Source organism: Rhea americana, unplaced genomic scaffold, assembly GCF_003343005.1.
Source record: "Rhea americana isolate MKP2758 unplaced genomic scaffold, rheAme1 scaffold_2, whole genome shotgun sequence".
In the NCBI taxonomy this organism is placed as follows: domain Eukaryota; kingdom Metazoa; phylum Chordata; class Aves; order Rheiformes; family Rheidae; genus Rhea; species Rhea americana.
Genome location: NW_028186149.1, coordinates 9,251,317 through 9,275,282, shown reverse-complemented (window position 1 = coordinate 9,275,282; position 23,966 = coordinate 9,251,317). Strand labels below are relative to the sequence as shown.

At 39.2% G+C, this 23,966-nt stretch overlaps 1 protein-coding gene across 1 annotated transcript; it reads left to right on the top strand.

The window, feature by feature from the left end:
• Positions 1–3,338: 3,338 nt before the first annotated feature.
• SLC27A2 (solute carrier family 27 member 2) lies at positions 3,339–22,015 on the top strand. Its single transcript, XM_085303455.1, is given in 10 exon segments — positions 3,339–3,829; positions 6,846–7,055; positions 8,310–8,468; positions 8,984–9,108; positions 14,260–14,454; positions 14,810–14,900; positions 16,509–16,707; positions 17,314–17,411; positions 20,081–20,211; positions 21,688–22,015. Coding segments are annotated over 10 exon segments (1,863 nt in total). The 5' UTR covers positions 3,339–3,351; the 3' UTR covers positions 21,865–22,015.
• Positions 22,016–23,966: the final 1,951 nt, after the last annotated feature.

Here is a 23,966-nt window from a genome sequence, read left to right as displayed (position 1 = left end):
ACTAAAGCAGTCCATAACATTAGTCAGGAACAAAGTAACCCATGTGGATTAGTAATTCTCTCACAGAAAGAATTTTAAAAACAGAAAAGCGTAAGGCATTTCAAGCTCATGTGCCATACACAGCATATGTATGATATTTCATTAACTTTAAAACAAAATATGAATTAGTACTTAATTACCAATTAAAKTTGCCATGGTAATGAGAATTACTTGAACAACAAAACTCTATATAGCAGTAAACTAACACATCTTCATCCCTTGGTTTTACTTAAGAAAAATAAATCRTCCCGGTGTGCACCACAAACTAACTCCTAAGAGGGCTTTGCTTTGTTTGGTTTTAGAAAACACCACAAATCTTAGTGCTAAATCAAAAGTATCAGAAGGAGTGCTATAGACATAGGTCATTAGGACTTGGCATACATTAGAGAAAGTAACAGGTACAGAACTGTAGTTTGTTTCAAATATGGAAGGCTATACAGAGATTTAATACTGTTGAAAAAATTGTTGCTTAAACCATTGAATTCTAATTGCCATTCCTAGGTTAACAACAGTAAATATTGCCTCTGACGTTTACACCGGCTCAACAAGCTATTGCTGGGCACCACTGAAAAGAGTCTTGCTCCATCCTCTCTATACCCTCCCTTCACATATTTGTACACATTGAAAAGATACCCCCTCAGCCTTTTCTTCTCCAGGCTGAACAGGCCCAGATGCTCCAGCCCTTTAATCATCTTAGTGGCCCTTTGTTGGACTCACTCCAGTAGCACCATGTCTCTCTTGTATTGGGGAGCCCAGAAACAGACGCAGTACTCCAGATGGGGCTTCACTAGGGCTGAGCAGAGGGGAATCCCTCAAGAGAAAGGGATTGCCCCTCCTGACCTGCTGGCAATGCTCCTTCTAATGCAACCCAAGGTACTATTGGCCTTCTTTGCCACAAGGGCACATTGGTGGCTAATAGTCAACTTGTTGTCCACCAGGACCCCTGAATATTTATTTTGTGACAACTTACAAATTAAAAAAAAAATCAGTACTGAATAAGAAGGATTTTAGGAATAAATTAACCTGAGGCTTTTAACTCTCCAGATTGCTGACTAAGATTCCCTGGTAAATTTACAGAACTAATGCTACCGCCCATGTAAGAAAGTGAGAGGCTTAACTAAACGGGAGAAGGTTACATAGGAAAACTCTTCTTCACAAAACACATTGCAGGACCACAGCACAAAATTGCTACATACTCGTCTAAGCAAGTGACTAGAATTAGTTATGGTAGTTTGGCAATGTTTTGGAAGGACTCGCTGTGGACATAACCAATAAGGCATGCTCATTTCTTCCCTGTTTTCCATGCAGTCACCATCCGGTAAAGAAGCTTTCAAAAATATTCTGCATCTTTTATGGCTGTAACTCTTCAAAAAAGTACTAAGCTAAAGTAACTCTTCAGAAAACAAAATGGTCATGGTAATGCCTGATACTCCAGTTTAAAACAGTAGCTCTGAGAACTGTAAAACACACTCATTTATCTAAATACTAATGCTTAATGACTGTCAAAATTTAGCCTAGACAAAAAATAATTACTTTTCAGCTGAATTAGCTCTCTGAATCAGCTCGTCACTCAGTCTCTATGAGTTCTAATGCTGGCACAAGGGGAGATTTAAGTAGGAAAGACCCTACTGATTCTAGGGCACTTGAAATCCACTGGGTGCCATTTCAACCGCAGAGAAACTGCCTCAGAGGCCCAACTACAGCTAAACTAAATGGACAGCTCTGCTCCCTCCCATCCACTTTGAGCATCCATCACTTCCCATTCATTAGAGCTAGCTACAGTTCTGGCAACAGCAAACTGAATTCATTTGGCAGGCCAACCAAAGTCTCTAGTAAAGAAAAATGTTTGCCGACAGATTACTGAGCTCAATCAACTCACCTTGTGGCCAAAGAAATACCCTATCTGACATAAAGGGAGGGCAGGAAACCAACTGAGGGGGGAGGAAACTGTCCTCTCTGTGACACAGAGCAAAACAGCAAGAACAAGAAATATGGTCTTTATTCCCAGCAATGGCTGCTTGAACTTCACTGAGAAAAGCAGTAAGTTCTGGTTGCCGTGTCCAGTAGGAAGGGCGAAATTCCTGGAGCTTACTTCAAGGTTGTCAAAGTAACCAATGGCTATCCTAGCCTTGGACAAAAGCAACGCAAAGAGACAGACTGTAAACTCCTTTTGTGCATCTAGAATACTAATAAACATTTTTACATGATTCAAAAAAAACCCCTAAACACACACAAAATTTTCAGCTTGTTCAGTTGCTGTTTACCTGTTCTGCCTATTTGCCACACAGCCAGGAAAAACGCCAGGGCTGGCACAGGAGGAGGGCAGGAACATATTCCCCACGGTCAGCTGTGTGAAAACATGGCAGCGTCTCACCTGATCTTCTAGGGATGTCCTAAATCTCTCTTGGCACGAATCTTAACTAGGCTTGGCTGCCTTTTTCAGTGATGATTGCAAAGTCAAAGGGGGGGAATACGTACGGTCTGTGTACAGTGCAGTGTGCAGTCTGCCTTGGAGAGAGGCTGCAGGCTTGTGATGAAATAGGACAACCTTCGCACACCCTCAGTCCAAAAAACTGTCTCTTCTCCAGCACTGCCAGGCACACCTTCTCACATTGCAAGCAGACATGTAACCCACCACCACCGATTGCTGCCAGCCCCGCACGGCTCTGACTAGAGCTTGGCACCGCCGGGTACGCTCCGATTCCCAACAACAGTCCTCAAACTGGGCAGCAACTGCCACCGAATTAGACAACTCTTCCAGGAACACGGAGTATTTGGGAGGAAGAGAAGCACCAGCCCTGCCGGTCAGTCGGCGCTGGCTGCTGCCAGTGCATGAGCGGGGCGCGGTGCTCGCTTCTGCCCCTGTGGCGCCGCCGTTGGTCTCCCTCAGCCCCGCGAGGCGCGGCCGTTGGTCCCCCGCTCTCCCCGCGGGGCGCGGCCGTTGGTTCCGCCCCCCCGCCGCGAGGCGCGGCCGTTGGTCCCCCGCTCCCCCCGCGGGGCGCGGCCGTTGGTTCCGCCCCCCCGCCGCGAGGCGCGGCCGTTGGTCCCCCGCTCYCCCCGCGGGGCGCGGCCGTTGGTTCCGCCCCCCCGCCGCGAGGCGCGGCCGTTGGTCCCCCGCTCYCCCCGCGGGGCGCGGCCGTTGGTTCCGCCCCCCCGCCGCGAGGCGCGGCCGTTGGTCCCCCGCTCCCCCCGCGGGGCGCGGCCGTTGGTTCCGCCCCCCCGCCGCGAGGCGCGGCCGTTGGTCCCCCGCTCTCCCCGCGGGGCGCGGCCGTTGGTTCCGCCCCCCCGCCGCGAGGGCGGCAGCGCGGAGCCATGGTGCCCGCGCTGTGCACCGCGCTGGCGGGGCTGCTGCTCCTGCCACTCCTCCTGCGCTGCGCCTGGCCCTACTTTTTCYAGGACTTACGCTTCGCCCTCACGATGGCGCGGGTGGCGGGGAGGGCGCGGAGAGCCGGCGCCCGCCGGCCCGCTCGCACCCTGCTGGATATCTTCGCGCAGCGGGCGGCGCGGACGCCGCACAAGCCGCTGCTGCTCTTCGGCGGCGAGGTCTCCACCTACGAGCAGGTGGAGCGGCGGAGCAGCCAGGCGGCGCGGGCGCTGCGCGACGCCGCGGGGCTGCGGGCGGGCGGCTGCTTAGCCCTTTTCATGGGCAACCGGCCCGCCTACGTCTGGACCTGGCTGGGCTGCGCCAAGCTGGGCTGCGCCATGGCTTGCCTCAACTGCAACATCAGGGCGACGTCCCTGCTGCGCTGCTTCCAGAGCAGCGCGGCCACGGTGCTGCTGGCGGCCCCAGGTGAGGAGAGCGCCGCCCCGAGCCCCTGCCCGGGCGGCCGGTGAGGAGAGAAGCCGCTGAGGCGGGCCGCGATCGCCCGGTAAAACCCACGGGCGAAACGAGCGGAGGCTTCTGCGCGGGGGCAGCAGGGCCAGGTTGCTCCCTTGGGGCCTTCCCCGAGGCTCCCGGGGCGGCTGAGTGCCCCTCGCCCCCGCGGCGGCTGGGGCCGGGTGGCTGGCCGCTGCAGGGTGCTGAAGAGCCGGGCCTGGCTTCTGCCGCGGGTATCCCGGCATCCAAGAGCTGAATTTGGGGACTGGAGAGGTTACATCAGATCAGGCAGATGGAAGAGTTTTCCGGACAATTTGCACCATGTTTGCATTACCCGATTAAATGCAAGACATGAGAATTGAGCTCGGGTGCTTTGTTATTTGATAAGGTTGGTGAAGCCATAGTACTAAAATAACCCTCAGTCATACACAGCATTGTTCCCAGTAACGTTCAGATTGGAAACAATTAAGGTCATGCAGAAGAGTCCTTTTAGTGCAACTGGACAGCAACTTAGACACCTGAAGGTGGTTCCAGTCTGTATAAAAGCTTGTGTCAAGTTTTAATTCAAAGACAAAAAGTGAATGCACCTCGATGAACCACTTTGTTTTTTCATAAAATAGACATATTGGTATGTTTTCAGTGCAAAAATGCATTCTATTCTGTACTGAATAGAGACCTTATTTCATACATAGTCTTTCAGCTATCTGTATGTGTATTTGTGTGTATGTGAATCTATGAATGCCTGACTGTATGGGAAGTCAAAGGCACTGTTTATCTGGACACATTTAAAAACATTTATACCCATTCTCAGAGAGTTGAACTCATTCTTCTACTGCACGTGTTCAAAGTATTTTATATGCCACAAACTTCAGGAGTTCAGACACCAAATTTTCGCCTTTCTGGATCAATTTCTACCTCACTGAAAATAAGTACTGTGGAATCTCTGAACTTTCAAAATTAATTGGTGTTTATCAACAGGTATGGGGAAAACTAATGTGTGCAAGAGAAAATAAAATTTTCTTCTTCCTTCTCAACAATTTGAGAAATCAGGTATTGGCCTCAAATTTTCTAGAAAAGCCTTCATCTCTGGGAAGGGAGTTATTAAAGAAATAGTTTGCTGAAATTTGAGTTTTATTAATGAAATCTTACTGCATGCTTAAATCCATTAGTGATCACTGAATATAAGGAGAGGAAAAAAGTCTTTTCTGTTGGACCTTGATTCTGTCTATCCTTATTATGTTTTATTCTTTATTATCTTGCTTCTCTAAGCAAAGGTAAATATCGCCACATTAGAACTTACCATCATACGTGATCATATCTGCGTGCTTCTACAGACAAGTTTCTAGGAAAAAAATGCTGAATTCATTAATAGAGATTATATGCTATTAATGATATCTACAACAAAAATGGATTTCCAGGTTTACTGGAGGGTTATTTATCTCTTTGAAAGTTTATTGGAGGATTATTAATCTTTAAGGTGCCAGGTTGTAAAATGTGTGCATAAAAGGCCTTACTTAATTTCTGTCATGCCTGATTGCAGCAGAGGAGTGAAACTCTTCTCCCATCCAGCTTTACTCTTTGTGCAGCAAGTATGCCAGACAATATGTTAGAAAAGAGGAAAACAGGCCAGGCAATACTAATATTTTGAGGTTTCCTTAACTGTTCACTGAAAGAAGCCTCCATTAAATGTTCACGAGTAGCTCAGTGATAAAGGGAAAGATATCCCTTGTAGTATCAGGATATTGTTTGTTTTGGACCAAAGCTGCAGCAGGGGTTCAGAACTGCTTGATAAAGAATTCCAAAGTCTGTCAGACTTGAAAAGTTTGCTTTTGTGCAATTGGGACGAGCTTCTAATGCAGGTCTTGGCTTTATCTATAGTCAAATAACTTGGAAATACAGTTTTGAGTGAGAAATACAGAGATTTAGTTCTCAGGATTCCGAAGAGCTGTTAATTTAATAATAATATATTTACTCTTTGTTTTGAAATAAAATGAGTGCTGAAAAATAGATAACATTATGAAAAAGTTTTATATTATGATGTTTCAATGAAACTGATGTTGAGGATTCATTTAAATTTGTTTAAATGGATAATTCATAGGGAAATTGCCTGTGATCTGGAGACATTTAATCTGGATTTTTAAGGAAATAAGGTATATACAATTGTATCAACTGTCTGCTCATCTTCGCTAGTAACTCTTGAATCTGTTACCCAGTTCAATTCATTAAGGGAATGAAAGTCTCAAGGATGATTACGTACTTTCAGACTTGGCAGAAATTGTCAGCAGGTAGAAGAGAAAGACCAACAATAGTGCTTCAATAAGAAAAAGGCAGGCAGGACTTGATGATACAGGGAATATGCGTACTCAGATTGCATATAACTGCAGTCATGGTATCTCCTGTTGGCTGGAGATAGTGGAGGGAATATACAGGGAAATGAGATGTGGAGAAGACAAGCATAGGAAGAGGTAGAACATAACTACCTAGGAGTCTAGGCGTTAGTAGTTCCATTACTTACGGAGTAAGTCACCTTTGAAGTTTTTTTCTGTATGCTGAGACTTGATGAAGGTGAAGTTCATCTTTGTGAAAAAAAAACAGTGAGATTTAAGCAGCACCTACTTTTGCGTGGGCAGTTGCCAGGTAAGGCATTTACGACTGTGAAGAGGGAACATGAGCAACATGGAGCTGGTTAGGCCAAGTGCATGCTCCTTCAGGGTCCCACAGGGTATGCAGGCACAGGGAAGCGTGCCTGGCTGCCATCCCTTTAATTCTGTTTGTCCATTCAATCGCCTGTTGCAGAAGATCATATCAGTTCCAGTTTTGTGGGGAGACGCTGTCTCTTCAGTCCTTTTGCTGGATTCTGAAGTGACTTGAGCATGAATTTCTCCAACAGAAATTAAACATAAAAACTTCTGAGGCAAAAGAAGTGATAGTACAGTTCACTGAATAGTACAGAATTTTCTTATAATACTTTTTTTTCCCTCTCTTTAAGAGCTGAAGGAATCTGTTGAAGAAATACTGCCATTCTTGAAGAAAGAAAACGTTAAAGTTTATTACCTAAGCAGGACATCTGTAACAGAAGGAGTTGAGAGCTTTCTTGATAAAGTAGATGCTGCTTCAGATGAGCCTACTCCATTGTCGTGGAGATCAGATATAATCTTTAAAACCCCTGCCATGTACATTTATACCTCTGGTACTACAGGTAATATAAATTCATAAAAGCTACATGGAAGGCCACACATGCTTCCTGACACTGTGGTTTTCGAGTGAGGATAGAATCTATTACTTCACATAATTCTTGTGCTTATTCATTCTCTCTGAGGTGACTGAAAATTTGATATTGATATCTAACACCAAAAAAACGTATAAATGTAGACTGACTTTAAGCATCAAGTCTGTGTGGAGGGAAGGGTGTGGAAGCCAATTAAATGTACATGTTTTCTGCCAGTAAAGTAACCATGTATCTGCTGTCTCTTATTCCTGGACACATGCTGCCTTAACTATATGTCTCAACACCAATCTCACACCCAGAACTTTGGATCATGTACTCTAGATGCCAGCCATTAAGTCCTCGTGTGCCAGAGTACCAAAAATAGTGAATGCAGCACAAAGTACAGCTAGTCATAGGCACTATGCAGAGCTGTAGCTGGTGTAGGAGCTGTTGCCTGCTTTACATAAGGTATCTAGTGTTAAGAGCACTTGGCTATAACACAGACTSAGTGTCAAGGATGAAGAAAGGGTAGGGTATGCTTCCACCCTAGCTTAGTCCTTTAGCCTTTCAGTGAACAGCACTCCCTTGGAAGGGAGGAAGCATGAATTTGAATCCTTTTAACCTGTGGAATACCAATCACTCAGGTGTCTTTCCTCCCTGGTAGGAGTTCTAGCAGCTCTATTCTTAGATAAGCAGCAAGCAGTGCCATCATTTTGTCTTCTAGCATCTGTTTTGCAAGAATAAATAAGAATAAGAAGCAAGTTCAACAGTGTATGATGGGAAACCAGGAAAAGATCTTGTAATATAAATTCCAATTTCACATAAAATCATTCAGAGCTATAARGAGATACCAAATTCCGGGAGAGATGCAAGATTTGTGGCTCATCAGTGCTTTAGCATTACTATTTCCATTGCTTGGCACACTAGATTCTTCAAATCCTATTCCTTGGTAGCTATTTTTCCCCATTCTCTACTACTTATTCCTAAATACCATAGTATTGGGAATTTGGACACTTAATGGGAGATAATCCTCTAAAAGTTACTTGTGGGAAGACACAGCCTCACTAAGGCTAAACCCTAATATGTTTTCTAGACACTAAATGCATACTTCCCTGAACTCTGGAACTGTAATTTGCCTAATCAAATGCAGACATCAGAGAATAAGGGAGGAAACCCTTTCTTAAACCCTTGTGAAACTGAGTGGTCTTACTGGGTTTATTGTTCATCTTTTTGGTTGGCTTTAAGGTCTTCCCAAGGCTGCGGTAATAAACCATGAACGAATAATGCTAGCTTGTGGTTTGTTTGATGCTGGCAAGGTTACCTCAGAAGATACTGTGTATACTGCTCTACCACTCTATCACAGTTCTGCCCTCCTCRTTGGAGTCCATGGATGCATCATGAAAGGTACAACACACTTATTTGTACAAAGTGTTACTGTGCAGAATTCGTGCACAGATAGAGTTGCTCCTTAGCTACCAATGTTGAGGTGAAATAGTTGGTTATTTAAGTCTCCATAATCTGGAACCCCATAAGCCAAAAGACGTTCTCATTTCTGATTCTTGTCTGGTTTTCACACAACTTGCACAGATCCTTGCCATAAGCATATTTTATTTCAGCACCTGGACAAACAGGATATGTCCTATCCTAAATKACAGCTCCTTGCATAACCTTTGGGTTAAGCAGTACAGAGTGCCATGTGTTTCATCTACCATAATAGCTTTTAACTCTTTGATGAATAGAAATAGAGGTTGAACTAATTATTCAGCATGGATCATATTTCAACATCTTTTAGGAACAATGTTTCTAAAAACCTATTAAATCTCAATTCTACAAGTTTTCTACAATGTTGCACTAAGAAATTGTATGCAGTATTATAACAACTGTTGCTTCTGCTGTTTGTTTTTCTTCTTTCTGCACAGGTGCAACTATTGTTTTTAATACCAGATTTTCAGCAAGCCAGTTCTGGGATGACTGCAGGAAATAAAACATAACAGTGATACAATATATTGGGGAAGTGCTTCGGTATTTATGCAGTGTGCCACAGGTAACTTAACTACTTTGTGTGTGTTTGTGACTAATTAGACTTCTAGGAATATTGTCTATGTTAAAAAAAACCCTAACTGTAAGGAAGAAATAACACACATTAACAGTTGCACATGATCCATAACTGAGCATCTATCAGGTAATTGAGTTTACTGTGCACTACATGGACAAAAACCAGGGGAAACCTTAGAGCAAAAACATACTATTTGGTTTTACAAAAGTTTTTCTCTAAATCAGGTTGATCAGTTCCCAGTTAACTTCTTCCTTGAAAATTTAGCAAAAATCATTACTTTATTGGCAAAACATTCTTTGATAAGTATGAGTTGCATGTGATTCACTTTTTCATTATGYTTTGTTAATCAAATTTTAGTATACTGTTACTGCAAAAGGCTTCTCACTGTTTTTCCACTAGATGTATGCAATGTGCTCTCTGGTCTGGGAATGCTTTTGAAAGCCAAAGTATTATAATGAAAAGTGCATAGACTGTAACAATAATATTGTTGAAAATGTTTAGGTATAATTTTGTGTAGTAAGTTTTACATTTAGATAGTTCTTTCTGCATGAGTACTAAAGTAACTTTTTGCAGAATATTAAAGATATTACTCAAGATAAGATCTTGCTGACTTCCAGACATGAGCTGGGACTAGTAAGAGTTCAAGGAACCAATTCTAGATGAAATAAACCATTCCAAAGATTTGAGTTTGGAAAAACTTTACATATTGATCATCAAATATATCCAATTAATTAAAATAACCCAGTAAGCAGTGTTCTTATTTACCATTTGTACAGTACCAAAGAAAACAGACTGTTAATGTAGGAGATCTTAGGTAGTACTAGAGAGCTATACTCTTCTCTAATGAGGTTTACAATCTCATAGGACACTAACAGGCATTTTTTTCAAGGAAAAGGGAGCTGGTGGCTTGAATTAACCACTCCTTTCAATAGTGGAACAATCACAATTAATCCTTTAATTGACATTCTGTTAAAGTATATGGAAAAAAACCCACATATTTTATGTGATCACTCGTGCCGCAAACCAAAAATCAGTGAGAGACTCCCTAGGAACAAAAGGAGTTGTGTCATTTCATATTTAGGCAATGTGATACTTAGGTTTTTTGAAGGTAGGAATCTTAGCTCAAGACAAAGAAGACATCCCTCCCCCCCAGTGAAAACTTTAATGTGATTATTTAATGGTAGCTATTTCCAAAGATACACTTAACATACTGTCACCATAGTGCATCTATTCATAAATACTTTCCTGCTAAGATCCTTCCAGTCATTTTAGTTAATCCTTCATTTCAAAAATGTGCTTGCAGAAAATTACTGTGTGGAGGGAGGCCTTGTAAATAGCAATTAGAATTTAGTAAGAATGAAGCTCATACCAGTTTTCCTAGTACTGCTGGATAACCATAAGTCAGAACAGAGAAGCAAGTCTGCAGTTTCTTTGTGATTTATGTATGTGTGCAAAATACCAGATATAAAGAGCTTTTTCTGTTGCTGGTTACAGAGATATGAAATAACTTCACTGAAATCAGTAGAATTTTTCAGAAAACTGGTATATAAGCAAAGTTGGGCTATTCTTAATATTATCTCTTCATGAGTTGTTAACCCAAAATGAGCAGTTAATAACATAAAATAAAGTTTTATAGTAATCTTAAGAGTAAGCCTCTGGATCAGAGCAGTAGTTGTCATCAAAAAGTGTGAGTGAAAAAGATTTAAGCTGTATTAAAGAAACTGGGCACTTGAAACATGTACTTACAGGTGGTGGTAACTTACCTAAGAGTCCTGCTGTTCTTGGAAAATCCCGATTAGCAAAGCGCTCATCCAGTACTCAGTTGGTATAAATAAAATATACTGGGGGGTGYGGGAGGACAAAGTGAAGAATTATTTACTTCAATATAGCAATTTTATTGAGGAAAACAAGCTTAAAGAATGAGCTCATATACTTGTGTKATAGAGTTATATCCTTTTACAGTCAGGATTCATATATGAATATAACTGAATCACAGTGCATACTCTGTAACTTCCTGAGTTTAATCAGTATCTAACAGACATTTGCAGTTGCTGACAAAGTATAAATCAGTTCCTGAATGGTCTGAGTGAGTCTGGTACTGCTAGCCACATAGAGACATTTAGTTTAATCCTTAAAATGATCTGATAATTAAAAACAACAGATTAGTTAGATAAGCTGATGAACCTGAAGAYTAATGAAAGAACTGAATGGTGCAGCTGAGTTGTATTTGAGGCTGTCTTAGAGGTTACTCATTATTGGCTTATCTATGAAGACTAGATTTTAAGAAAGAGCCAGGTTRCTAAGCTTCCATTATTTAATATAAGTTTTTTTATTTACTCAGTACAGAGAATGCAACATGAGYGGAGAAAGCACTTTTTACATAAGCAAAGTTGACAAGCTTAGTGTCTGATGCATGGTACTTACTTTGAGTACACGAAACTCCCAGAAAGATGCAGTTAACACCTTAAAATACAAGAACTTGATCCTGTGTACATTATTGCTTAAATAGTAGTGGTGCCAAGAGGGTTTGGCCCATTGTTACAAATGTAATAGACAGTGTTTGCCATGAGAAACTTGCAGCATGAGCAAAATCTGCACTGATGTAAGGTGTTATCTGCCTTAATTAATGCCCTTTCTGAGCCAGCAATGTGCCCTTGTAGTCAAGAAGGCCAATGGTATCCTGGGGTGCATTGGGAAGACTGTTGCCAGCAGGTCAAGGGAGGTGATCCTGCCCCTCTACTCAGCCCTAGTGAGGCCACATCTGGAGTACTGTGTCCAGTTCAGGGCTCCGCAGTACAAGAGAGACATGGAACTACTGGAGAGAGTCCAACGTAGGGCTACGAAGATGATGAGAGGACTGGAGCATCTCTCCTACRAGAAAAGGCTGCRAGAGCTGGGCCTGTTGAGATACGTTAAGGTATCCTCAAATACCTTAAGGGTGGGTGTCAAGAGGATGGGGCTGGACTCTTCTCAGTGGTGCCAAGCAACAGGACAAGAGGCAATGGACACAAACCAAAACAGAGGAAGTTCCACCTGAATAAAAGGAAGAACTTCTTTACTGTGAGAGTGACAGAGCACTGGAACTGGTTGCCCAGAGAGGTTGTGGAATCTCCTTCCTTAGCGATATTCAGAAGCCACCTGGACACAATCCTGGGCAATGTGCTGTAGGTGACCCTGTTTGACCAGGGGGATTGGACTAAATGATCTCTAGAGGTCCCTTCCAACCTCAACCATTCTGTGATTCTGTGATTACTAGTGCATTTCTTTACTGCACTAGTAACTTATTAGTGCTATCATTTATTTCCCTTGCATATCCACAGAAGAAAAGAAGGTCAACGTACATCCCAATTTTCTGGCTGTATTTGCAGCTAACTTAAGTAGTAATGTCAGAACAAATGAACACTCCAGGTATTACAGAAATCTCCTCAAGGGATACCCCTTCTTCCTTCCAGTAACTGTAACTAATTAATTGCTAAATAACAAGTTTTCTCTATTTGCCTAAGCAAATAGCAGGGAGCGGATTGAAAATACAGATTTCAACAAAAGATGTGGGACATTATGGAGCTAAGCAGCAACCTGTCTCCAGTGAAACAAAATAGATATGTTTTAAGTTTAGACCTGCAAATCCGCAATGAACTAGACTTGGGAAAAAACTTCCCAKGAAAGACAAGGGTATTGTGCACACCATTGTAGAACATCATATGCAAGAAAAAGATTTTGTAAAAAGTGAACAGCAAGTTGTTTGAACAGTGTGCAGACTTTCAGCAGATAAATTTGGTTGTTCCATTTGCAGTTTAGTTCTGTTCTAACATAGTAATGGCAGATCTCTCAGTATCTTAGAGAAGAAGGTATGTTAATACATTTCTTCTTTAGATTAAACTTACTTCACTGCTAGATTGTATCCTGTAAAAAAAYAAACAGTAATAAGCCAGAAGTTGTATAAATGAAGTCCAAAATAAAGTTTTATAGTATTTAAAAATTGCACCTATTTTAATGTGCTGGGTTTTGTCCTTTTGGGGGAATATGACATCATAAAACCAATTTATTTTTGTCTCAATGGCCAAATGCCTCTCTTGAAGTGCTGCTGAAAAGAGCAACATAGAAAAGTTTGAACTGTCAATGTTCTATGCTTGTCATCCAGCCCCATCGTCTAGAACCTTGTCCTCTGTCCTCTGCATGGTATTCCCTGAGAGACACAGAGCTAACGTAACTGTTCTGCACAAATGCACGCTCCCGTCMGTTGCTGATAGAATAAGACTACTCTATCAGTGAGTTATTCCRAGCTACTAAGCCATTATATATTTAAAAGATTTAACTACTTAAAGAACTAAAGTACTTAGATAGTACCTTAAAGTACTATTAAATTATGTATTACAAGAAATAGTTGGGGAAAAAGACAGAAAGTGGGACAAAATAACCTTCCCATATTTTGCTAAAATTCTCTCAACTGTTGTTTCTCATTAGCAAATTAGAAATATTTATGAATTACAAGTGTACAATGCAATTCATTGCTTCCTGTTGTTGAAGATAAATACAAACGTCTAAGAGAAGGCATAAACAGGACTATCATCACCAATACGTATTTGTCACTTCACTCTGTAAACAAAGAGGTTTCATAGCACTATTTAAAAAATGAATGAAATGTTGTCATAGCATTTTTAAACAGGCTGTGTCCTGCAGTGTTCATTTATAATGTCAGAAAGTTTGTTCACAAAGATTCCTACCAGTGATAGGAACACTTTCCCCTCCCCTAGCACCATTTTAGGTACTACAAATCTTTTGCTAAATTTAAGGTGAATTACTCTTCAGCAGATAGTCACCACAATGCTTGCAAACAAAATAAGTTAACATGGTGCTGGGTTTCATTCTGGCTTTCTACATATGGTTATTGTTCCTGTCCTCATCCAAATCAAGTTAACCACTAACAACAGTCAGATAGATATTTAGCCCAACTTGTTCAGTAATTTCTTCTCCTTTCATCCACATGATAACCAYGTGCTTAACTGTAATGATGTTTGCACATGTTTTATTTCAAAATACGCTCAATACTTTAGCTTAAAGTTTCCTTTGGAGTTTTCCAGATGTAGATGCTTTCACTCAGTAGTGAAACACTAATTCATGACTGTTTCTTATTTCCAGAGAAAAAATGATCAGGATCATAAAGTTAGACTTGCCATAGGAAATGGGATAAGGACTGATGTTTGGAGGGAATTTATCCGAAGATTTGGAAATACTAGTATTCTAGAGTTTTATGCTTCAACTGAGGGTAACATTTCCTTTGTTAATTATACCGGAAAAATCGGTGCAGTGGGAAGAGTGAACTACTTGCAGAAGGTAAGATGGATAACAAAACTTGACATTCYGGGCTTTTTGCTGAAGTTTAGTAAACTGCCAAGGGCCCACACCGGGCGTGATAAATTGGGAAGCACCCAGGGTCCAGATACAAGTTCGGCAGATATGCCCAGAGAGAAGAGTTACAGAGAAGTCCCCAAATACAGTCTATAAGTACCTATGCTAGCTTCCACTGACATCTCTCACTAGTTCAGGTAGGAGACCATCAGTACGTGCAGTTGAAATGTGCTATATTTGGCACCAGTTAAAGAGAAAGCTGAATATGTAGCATAATTATGAAAATATTTTTCAAAGATTGAATATTCACGTATGTATACATTTTGCAAATTTTCACTAGAAAATCTTATGCTATGAACTGATTAAATATGACATAGAGAAAGATGAACCAGTTCGAGATGAGAATGGATACTGCGTAAGAGTTCCCAAAGGTAAAAACTTAYTCCTTTTAAAAAAATTAAGAAAGGTGTGTACTTTTTAAAATACTGTATCTTTGCATCACTTTTTTTATCTGGAAAGATGCTGAGAACTGCCATTGAGTAAGCCAGTTTTTAAACAAAAGTTAGAAAATACATAACAAATTTTGTATTACTGTAATACCACTTAAGAGAAAGGTAAAAGTACCCTGGAGAATCAAGCAAGTGTATACTTTGATTTTCAGAATTCTTCTACTAATGGATACAGTAACATTTTTACCTTTGAGTACAGATCATGACTTTAAGCTGGAGAAACTTACTCTTCCCAGACTTTGTACTTAACATGCCACTAAAGAAACATTTGCAAAACAAATCCATTCCTTTTGTCATTGAAACTGTTCATCATTGGCAACAACAACAACAAAAAAAAAAGCACGTATGAAAATACTTACTTATAGTATATCTTAATATCAGTTTTTATAGCTGGGGGGGGTTATTTATTGGCACAGGCTTACCTGGGTATTACCAAATACTTTAGATACTTGTGATTTTGTTGGATTCTGTTGCATGTTCAGTCATTTGTGTGAGGGAGGAATTTGAGTGAGTACCCCAGGCTAGACAGTGAGACACTGTCTCTATCTATAATAGAACTAGGGTACAGGTAACCAGCTATCTTAAAATCCCATTGCTGAGGAATATACCAGCTATGTTAACAGAGAGTCTGCTCCATAACCATCATCTCTTACGCTAACTGTCCTTATGGAGTCTCTTGAGTTTAGGTGAGGAGGGATGCTCACATGTACATTCCTCTGTGTTTGGATTTACATACATACAATTAACATAGTTGTTGAACAGGAAAGGAGTGAAAAATACTTGCAATATAAGAGAAAAATGTTTTTTTTTTAAAAAAAGTGAAAATGTAAAATCCCAGGCTTGAAACACAGGATGGTAACAGACTGTTACGTTGCAATTGTGTTTCAATTTACATAAACATGTAGGCGTTCCTTCTCTTCCATGAATTACTCCAGCTACAGCAAATGAAAGAGTAGAGAACATTCTAAGCAGCCTTTGGGGCACTTTTATGTTCAAAGTAAGCAAGTTGAAACCCAGTGCATTTGATTTCTAAGTGCAACTGGTTCTTTTTGTTGAGAGGTCAGCAAGTCCCACATCATCTGAGATGCATGGAAGTAGCCTGTATGGAGAGTGACCTTCTGAAGACATTCCTGGTTTCATGTGTAGGTTTCCTGTGTAGATACAGTTCCTGTTGAGTTGTATGTTTTAAACCGATGTTTATGAAGYTGCCTGGAGAATCTGAGCAACTCTTTCCCACTTAACTGATATCAGACAAGACATCAAAGACCGTCTTCTGCATTAATACAGGCAGGTGATAATTTGTATCATCTACAAGTATTMCTACTGAAAGCTAATGAATCGAGAGCACAAGATGAAATTCTTAATCTGTACCTCCAAAGCTAATTTTTGAGGAAGATGATTATAGGAAAAAAAAATCTTAAGTAATTCTGTAATGTCTGCAGACCTCAACAGTATAATGAAAATTGATTAGCTTGGGCAATTTCCACTGTGTTTTTTTAAGTGAATAGCAAATGTTTTTCCTCTTCATAGGTAAACCAGGACTCCTGGTCTGCAGAATCACCAAATATGCACCATTTAGTGGCTATGCAGGAGCAAAACACCAAACAGAAAAGAAGCAATTAAGAGATGTTTTCCAAAAAGGGGATTTATATTTTAATAGTGGTGACCTTCTAGTGATTGACAATGATAACTTCATTTATTTCCATGATAGAACTGGAGACACTTTCCGGTTAGTGTATTTAAATGGTTATCACAGCAAAAAAAATATTTATTCAATCTCAAATCTGATTTCATGTTCAAGCATTTCATACTGACTGATGAAAGCTATTTTCTCTGACTTTAGTCAGAAAAAAAGGACTCTATCACTTCTGTTCTATTTTGATCATTTGTGTTTATATGCACAAACTACAAGTTCAGTTTAGGATAAGTGAATGCTATTTTGAATATTTCTCAGTAGTCAGAATCCATTCACACTCATAAACCGTTGTAGTTTAACATTCACTACATTTTTAAAACTCATAGTTTATGGAGCCTAGGATAGACATTAATGTAAGTAATATTTTGGTGTTTTAGTCTATTTAAAGCTCTATTAAGCATGAATTAGCTGAGTGCATTAAATCCTACTGAGATTTGAATATTCCGGAACATGCTGTTAAAATTYGCGGCATGTCTTTCTCTACTTTTAATAACAGGTCCCTTGTTCCAGTGGAAAAGTGCTTTCTGACCTCAAGCTCGGAGCTCAGCCCATTATAAAGTCAAACATTAAAATGCTACAGATCACTATGAGATCACTATACATAGAAATTATGACCTTTATAAACTGCTTATATTCCAGGTGGAAAGGAGAAAACGTTTCTACAACTGAAGTTGCAGACATTTTAGGATTGATTGACTGTGTTCAAGAAGTTACTGTATATGGAGTATCTGTTCCAGGTATAAGTGAAACACTTGAAGTGTGATAACATTTTTTTTAATATGTTAACAAAATTTTTTTTACACTGAGAACTGTAGTGTATAGGTAATCCTCCTTTAGCTTCTCTATTTTTCRTAAGTTACATTTGATGCATTCTATAATTTCAATGTATGCAATGCAGTATTAATTAGCTGAGAAAACATAGCCAAAGCTTATGTTAATATAATATACTAACAGGAAAAAGGAAGAAGATTTGAGACCAAGTCTCTTGGGGGCAGATGATGTTGTATGTTTTACAGCAAAATAGCTCTACAATTACTGTAAAATGAGACAAACAAAATAGATGTGAGTTTCTAGAAGAACAAGAAATTGATCTTCTGTTGAGATTCACCTGTTCTCCATCTTTCTTTAACAATCTGAAGCAAGGCATAGAGTTCTAAAACACTTACTACCTTTTTTCTATTCCTCAAAAATTGTGAAATCTTAGAATTAGAACCTCTTTAAGACCTTATGACAGCTACTTTTTTTTTTTTTTTTTTTTTTTTTTAAGAGGCATTGCTGCTTAATCCAGATTCCCAGATGTATTGGTGGACAAAAGAGGGAACAGACGGATTTATTTTACTTTCTTATGCTCCTGTGTTTTGGAGGTACCTTCCTGTCCATTTGGCTCACTTACCTAATTAGTTCCACAGGATGCCCCTCTAGTTTCTCACAGTAAATGTGTTGTGAGGGACAGTTAAAATGGAATTCATTCTTCTAGTGTAGTGCAGGGATCTGAAATCAAACAAACAAGTTTAGATCCGAAATGAAATCCTGAATATTTAACTTTGTTGCAGTTGTGATTTCGACCTGTTGGCATAATATATCATATGCCCTTCAGAGAAGTTTAAGAATGAGTCTAATAAGGAGGCTGCTATAAAAGTTAACAGACATCAAACTTTTTCCATAAAGCCTTCCAAACTAGAATATATTATAACATAGGTCACATCACTGACAAATTAATATTTCTGAATTGGAAGACAGTATTAGATATTCCACTCTTCCTGCATCCACTACCTCCGTCTACCATTTGCTCAACACAGGAGAATTTCCATTAATATTTTGCTTCATCCAGTGTTTTCTCTACTGAAAGTGGAAAAAAATGACAATAGAAATTTTAGTGTTTCTGGGGCTAGAAGAATGAAAATGTTTATAAACCAAGGTGGTCTATGAGAATAGTGAATTTAATTCAAAGAAACAAAAAAAAGCTCCTTTCATTAATCGTTCATGCCTCCACTATCTATTGAAGTAAAATTAAACCCTCTCTCTTTAAATCACTCGTGTTTTCAACTGCTTTATGGTAGCGATAAACATACTGTTGCCTCAGAGACATTTCAAAAGCAAGGTAACCACATAAGTAGTCTAGAGTTCTTTATGAATTTCTCAAATTACACTGTAGGAGAAGAGGAAATACACTCTTATTCCCAATGCTCTTGTAAGACCGTGTAGAAGAGGTGCTGATACCCAATTATGGATTGGCTTTATGAAAAGAAAAAACAGGATTGATTGTTCAAACCCAGCTCTTGCTTTGCCATTGTGCAAGAACAGTGTAGATTTTGTATTTAGGTTTTTTTCTGCTTTAGGTAGTATGGAAATATTTTTACTTCAGTAATATAGCTTGAGGTGATCATGTACACCACCTGAGAACTCTAACTTGGTACTCTAGATTCCGAATAAAGAAATATGAATGCCAGGTAGTTTAAGTACATTGTATGAAAGGTAAAAGAAAACAAAGATAGCTCAAAAGGAACTTTAGAGCCATTCATCTTAAACTTATATATTCTTGTGCTCTACTTTTTCTTTAAGTTTAGGTGACACTTTTTTTTTCACTTGCTCTTGTGTGCAATTTTATGAAAGACTTAATATCATTCAAATGTGAAAATTTTTCCTACTGTTTTCGTGTAATCAATTTAAACTGTACTTGTCATTCCAGAATTATGTCACAAAAACRTAACAGAAGTGAGCATAGGATTATTTATGAATAACTAATATACCCAGATCTGATCTGATCTGATCTTCTTGAAGTATTTGTAACCCCAGGCAACAGAAATATCACCAACAGTTTAGTGTTTATATTGTGCCACATCCCCAGCCCAGCCACCAAAAGGGGAGGGCAAAAGCCCTCTCAGTAATGTGGTTAAACAAGTTATTAAAAAAAAGAAAAGAAAGAAGGAAAGTCTGTAGTACTTGGATTCTTGCAGCACTTAATTCAGGTGGTGAGCAACAATATTAAACTGGGATCTTATTTCTTTCTGTCCTCTTTCTGCATGGATGAGTTTGTCAGTACACTGAGTACAAGCAGATTTACAATGTTTTATAATAGAGTAAATTAACCCCACACAGCTGAATGCTGCTGCAGGCAGAATTCCATCTCTAAGCATTGAGACCTGACATTCAGCTTGCATTGAAACACGGAAATAAGGATGATTTTTCAAAATGTCTGTCATCCATCATTCTGATGCTAGGCTTTCAAAAGAATTTGGCATCTAGGGTGCTGAAGCCATAAGAAAAATCTAATCACTTAGATGTCTAACAGAAAGTGTGTTTTCTAAAATTGCTTAGAAGGAGGGATTCATTTGTGAAAAAAATAAAGAGGATTAGTCTGAAGTCTTAAATGAGCTATGGTTATTTACTGTCATTGTTCCTTCAGGTTATGAAGGCAGAATAGGAATGGCATGTATTCGACTGAAGGAAAACTGTGAATTTAATGGTGAAAATACTTACAGACATGTTCACGCTCACCTTCCAAACCATGCGAGACCTCATTTTATAAGGATTAAGGTAAACCAGTGCTCCTAAGTAGCTTCTGTGCATCTGTCAACACTCTGTTTTCTCTCATTTCTGTGAGGAGTATGGACTTCCTAATTATGCTAGCAATCTCAAAGGGCTTTCGACTCTCACTTGCTCTTGTCATTTACCAATGTGAAAGCGAAACTGGACCCAGGTGTTTTATTTCATCCTGGAAAAACAAAGCTGCATGAGCAGTAACAGGATACAGGTATATTTTAACATATAAAAACAGGAAGATCTTTTAATGGAAAAATATCATACTTCCTGTTGCATTCCTTCAGCACACTGAGTTGTTTTCAGTTTACCACTTCTACAAACTGTTCTGCTCAAAATTATGATCAACCCASACATAACAGCTTGCAAAAGAGATTTTTTTTCATAATAGTGAATAAATAGCTAAATTGTAAACTAAAGTTTAAGTTGAATTAGGAAAATGAGAGAACTTCATTCTAGCAGTACTTCTCAGGGTATTTATTTAAAATAAATATACCTCGTTTTAGTTAGATTTTGTTTTCACTGAAATGATTCAAGAGAAGGAGTAACACAGAAATACTAGCATCCCTAATTTCTTAGTTGATCTTTAACTTTTGAGTTACTATACAAATAAAGCAGCTGACCAGTCAAGGTAGTAGTTTGTCTTGCCATCTCAGGCAAAGCATGCTGAGATTTGCCCAACCCCCAATTGCCATTCTTTTCTGAGAGAAAAAAAAAGTTCTGATGAGAACAGGGTGCAGGTATGCTAATAGCACTCACTGTCATCAAAGGCTTTCCTGTGGGGTCAGTTTCCCTTACTCCCAGTAGTTTTTCTTAGAGCCTGACCTCCATCAGTTTCTTGCAAAGCACTTTTTAAAGAGATATGCATCAATCAAGAACTATTACTCTTTAAAATGATATCACATCATATTGGTGATCTGAACAACTTAGTTAACTGACTACCACATTAGCTTTACTAAACAGAGTTTTAACTAATGGGTGTTAAGTGAAAACTCATCTCTAGTGTGCGATTAAATGAACTGCTGGATCAAAGCCATGAGTCTTTCTCAGCAGAAGTTGAAAATGGCATGCGTAAAGTCTCTAGTGTTCCCATGTCTCATTTAAAGAGGATAGGGAGGAAAGCCTTTCAGTAATCTATTGCTGTGGCCCCAGAGTTTCTTACGTTCAGATTAATAACTGACCTACATATTCAATAGTTGAACTATTATCAGATGGATGCAGATAGTTTAAACTTTTATTAGTAAGACTTTGACTTCTGTGCTGTATGGATTTATACACGATGCTCATCTCAGAGACAGGAAACATACATATTGTTCATGTTCTAATTACCTGTAACTATATAAAGACACTACCTAGAATAAAAGTTCAAGGCTGTTTTTTTTTTCCAATCCTCTTTAAATGTGGAAAATTTAATCTAATTTGCCATAATTATATGCTGCCATTGATAAGTAGAGATTTAATTTTGTTTTGTAGAGCGCCATTGAACTCACAGCAACTTTTAAGTACCGTAAAGTACAACTAGTGGAGGAGGGTTTCAATCCAGCAGTCATCAAAGATTGCCTGTATATCCTGGATGAAAAAGAAAATATGTATGTACAAATGACACAGGCCATTTATAACTCAGTAAAAAAACATGATATCAGATTGTAAGCATGTCCAAAAAAAATCCATGTTTTATAATCAGCTTTTAAAGCATCTGTTACTCTTAACAGTGCCAGGAAATTCGGTTTATTAATATTAGCAAATATCTGTATCTGAAATAATGTGCGACTATGTGATCATTTTAATAAAATAGAACTGCYCTGACACCAGTCATATTTCAGCCTGGATTCTGCTCTCCTTCATGCCTTGTATTTCTTACCCACCATCTTTTTTTATCCCGAGTTTTATTTTTTTCTAAGCTGCCTACTCTTAAGTAGGAGTGCTTCCATCACCCAGTGCATTGTTGCTGTCACCTTCCAACTCTCTACTGTTCTCAGGACTAACCCTGATTGTTGAGACATTTATGACTATTGTTCTATCAGAATTGATTGTCACACATTCACACTAAGGAAGGCATGTAAGTAGGTTTCCCCTTCTTGAATTAGGTGCTCAAATAGGCTGTACTAGGATAATTCAAAATTAGTCAGGTATACCCATCTCTTATAGCTGGAACTTCCCTTACCCTTTCCATAAAAACTCCATCATTGCTTGCATACTACATAAAGAATAAACTGGAATGCTACACTATTTGCTTAAGTCATATTCTGTAAGTAGGTCAAGTATTCTGCATCTAAAACTTGAGAACACTCCAGCTGTAGCTGCCATGTTTACCAGCACACTGAGACCATCATCATAAGTCCCAAGTAATTAACATTCAGGTTTGCTCTCAAACAGTTTAAATCATATACACATTCTCATTTGTATTTACAGAATTTTTACTAATCTGCTTATGTGAAGAGAAGGCCACAGTAGGATTAACTATCCTGGACAGCTAGTATAGCACAAGCTTTTTCCCAGTGCGTGAATGTATTGTTAAAACTATGAATATTCGTATTGGGCATCTTGGCATTAAAAAAAGAGACATCTTTATGTAAGTATATTTATATTCATGTTAGAAGGTGAGCCATGATAATTACATTAGTAAAAAAATTACATCTCTAGTCAAAACACAGTATTCATTAACAAAGACTGTTAATGAATCTTACAGGTATCTCAGATTAACTAATCCAAGAAAGTCTAGATTAGATGCTCACATTAACTTTTACCCATTGCACCAGAAGTACCTTCTCATTTTAATTTTCAGGCATCAAGTAATACATACACAAAATAACAATTTGTAGTAACTTACAGCTATTTTCCTTTAGATGTAAATAGGGTAATGGCAGGCAAGATACTTCATTATGAAGTGTGCTTTAAGTTTTTCTATAATTAAAAAATAAAACTCTACAAATAATAATACAGCATAGTATAAAATAAATACATACTTACTAGGAAGAGTTGGCAGGCCAAATTTTACTGCTGCTTGTAACACATGCCTCAGTAAACCCCACTGTGAGTTTAGCTGATGTTGTATAACAGTATGGAAACTGGTTTGATTGACCAGACTTAAATAACTTAAGAACAGCTCTCCTGGCCCAGCACCTGGCCTTAACAAATACTTATTGCAGCTGTCTGGCAATGACTTTGAAGAAGACAGCAAGCATCTAGCAATGCTTCCCCAGGATAGTTCCCTAGCAATCTTTGTTTCTTGACTCAACAGTAGACTTTCTGAATTTAAAACTGCCGTCAGTGGCATTTTCTCCAATTAATATTTTGAATTATTTTTGAAAAATATGTAAATCATTGCCTTCTTGTAGCAATGAGTTTGTTTGCTGCATGGAGATGCCTCTCCTTTTGTCTGGCCTGCTACCTGTTAGTTTAATGTACCTAGTTCTTCTGAAATGAGAAAGGGTGAAATCATTCCTGTTCTCTTCTCCCATGCATTTGTGATTTACAGGCCTTAGGTAATGCTGATAAAAGTCACAGGTGCCCAGAAATGGCAAATCTTCCTGGTACAAGAGCTGCACAAAGCCTTCTTTGCACTGTAACTGATTAATGCAGACAGAAAGGCAGGTCTGCTGTGGTTTTAAATTCATAGTCAGTTTAAAACTGCCCTTGCATGGCAAGCCTCTTAGAAAGGTTACATCTTCCTTTTTGCACAGTTTACAAGTGACATAGTTACCCACGGGTCCCTGCAGCAGTCTTTAGAAAGTTTAGGTCATGGTATTAAA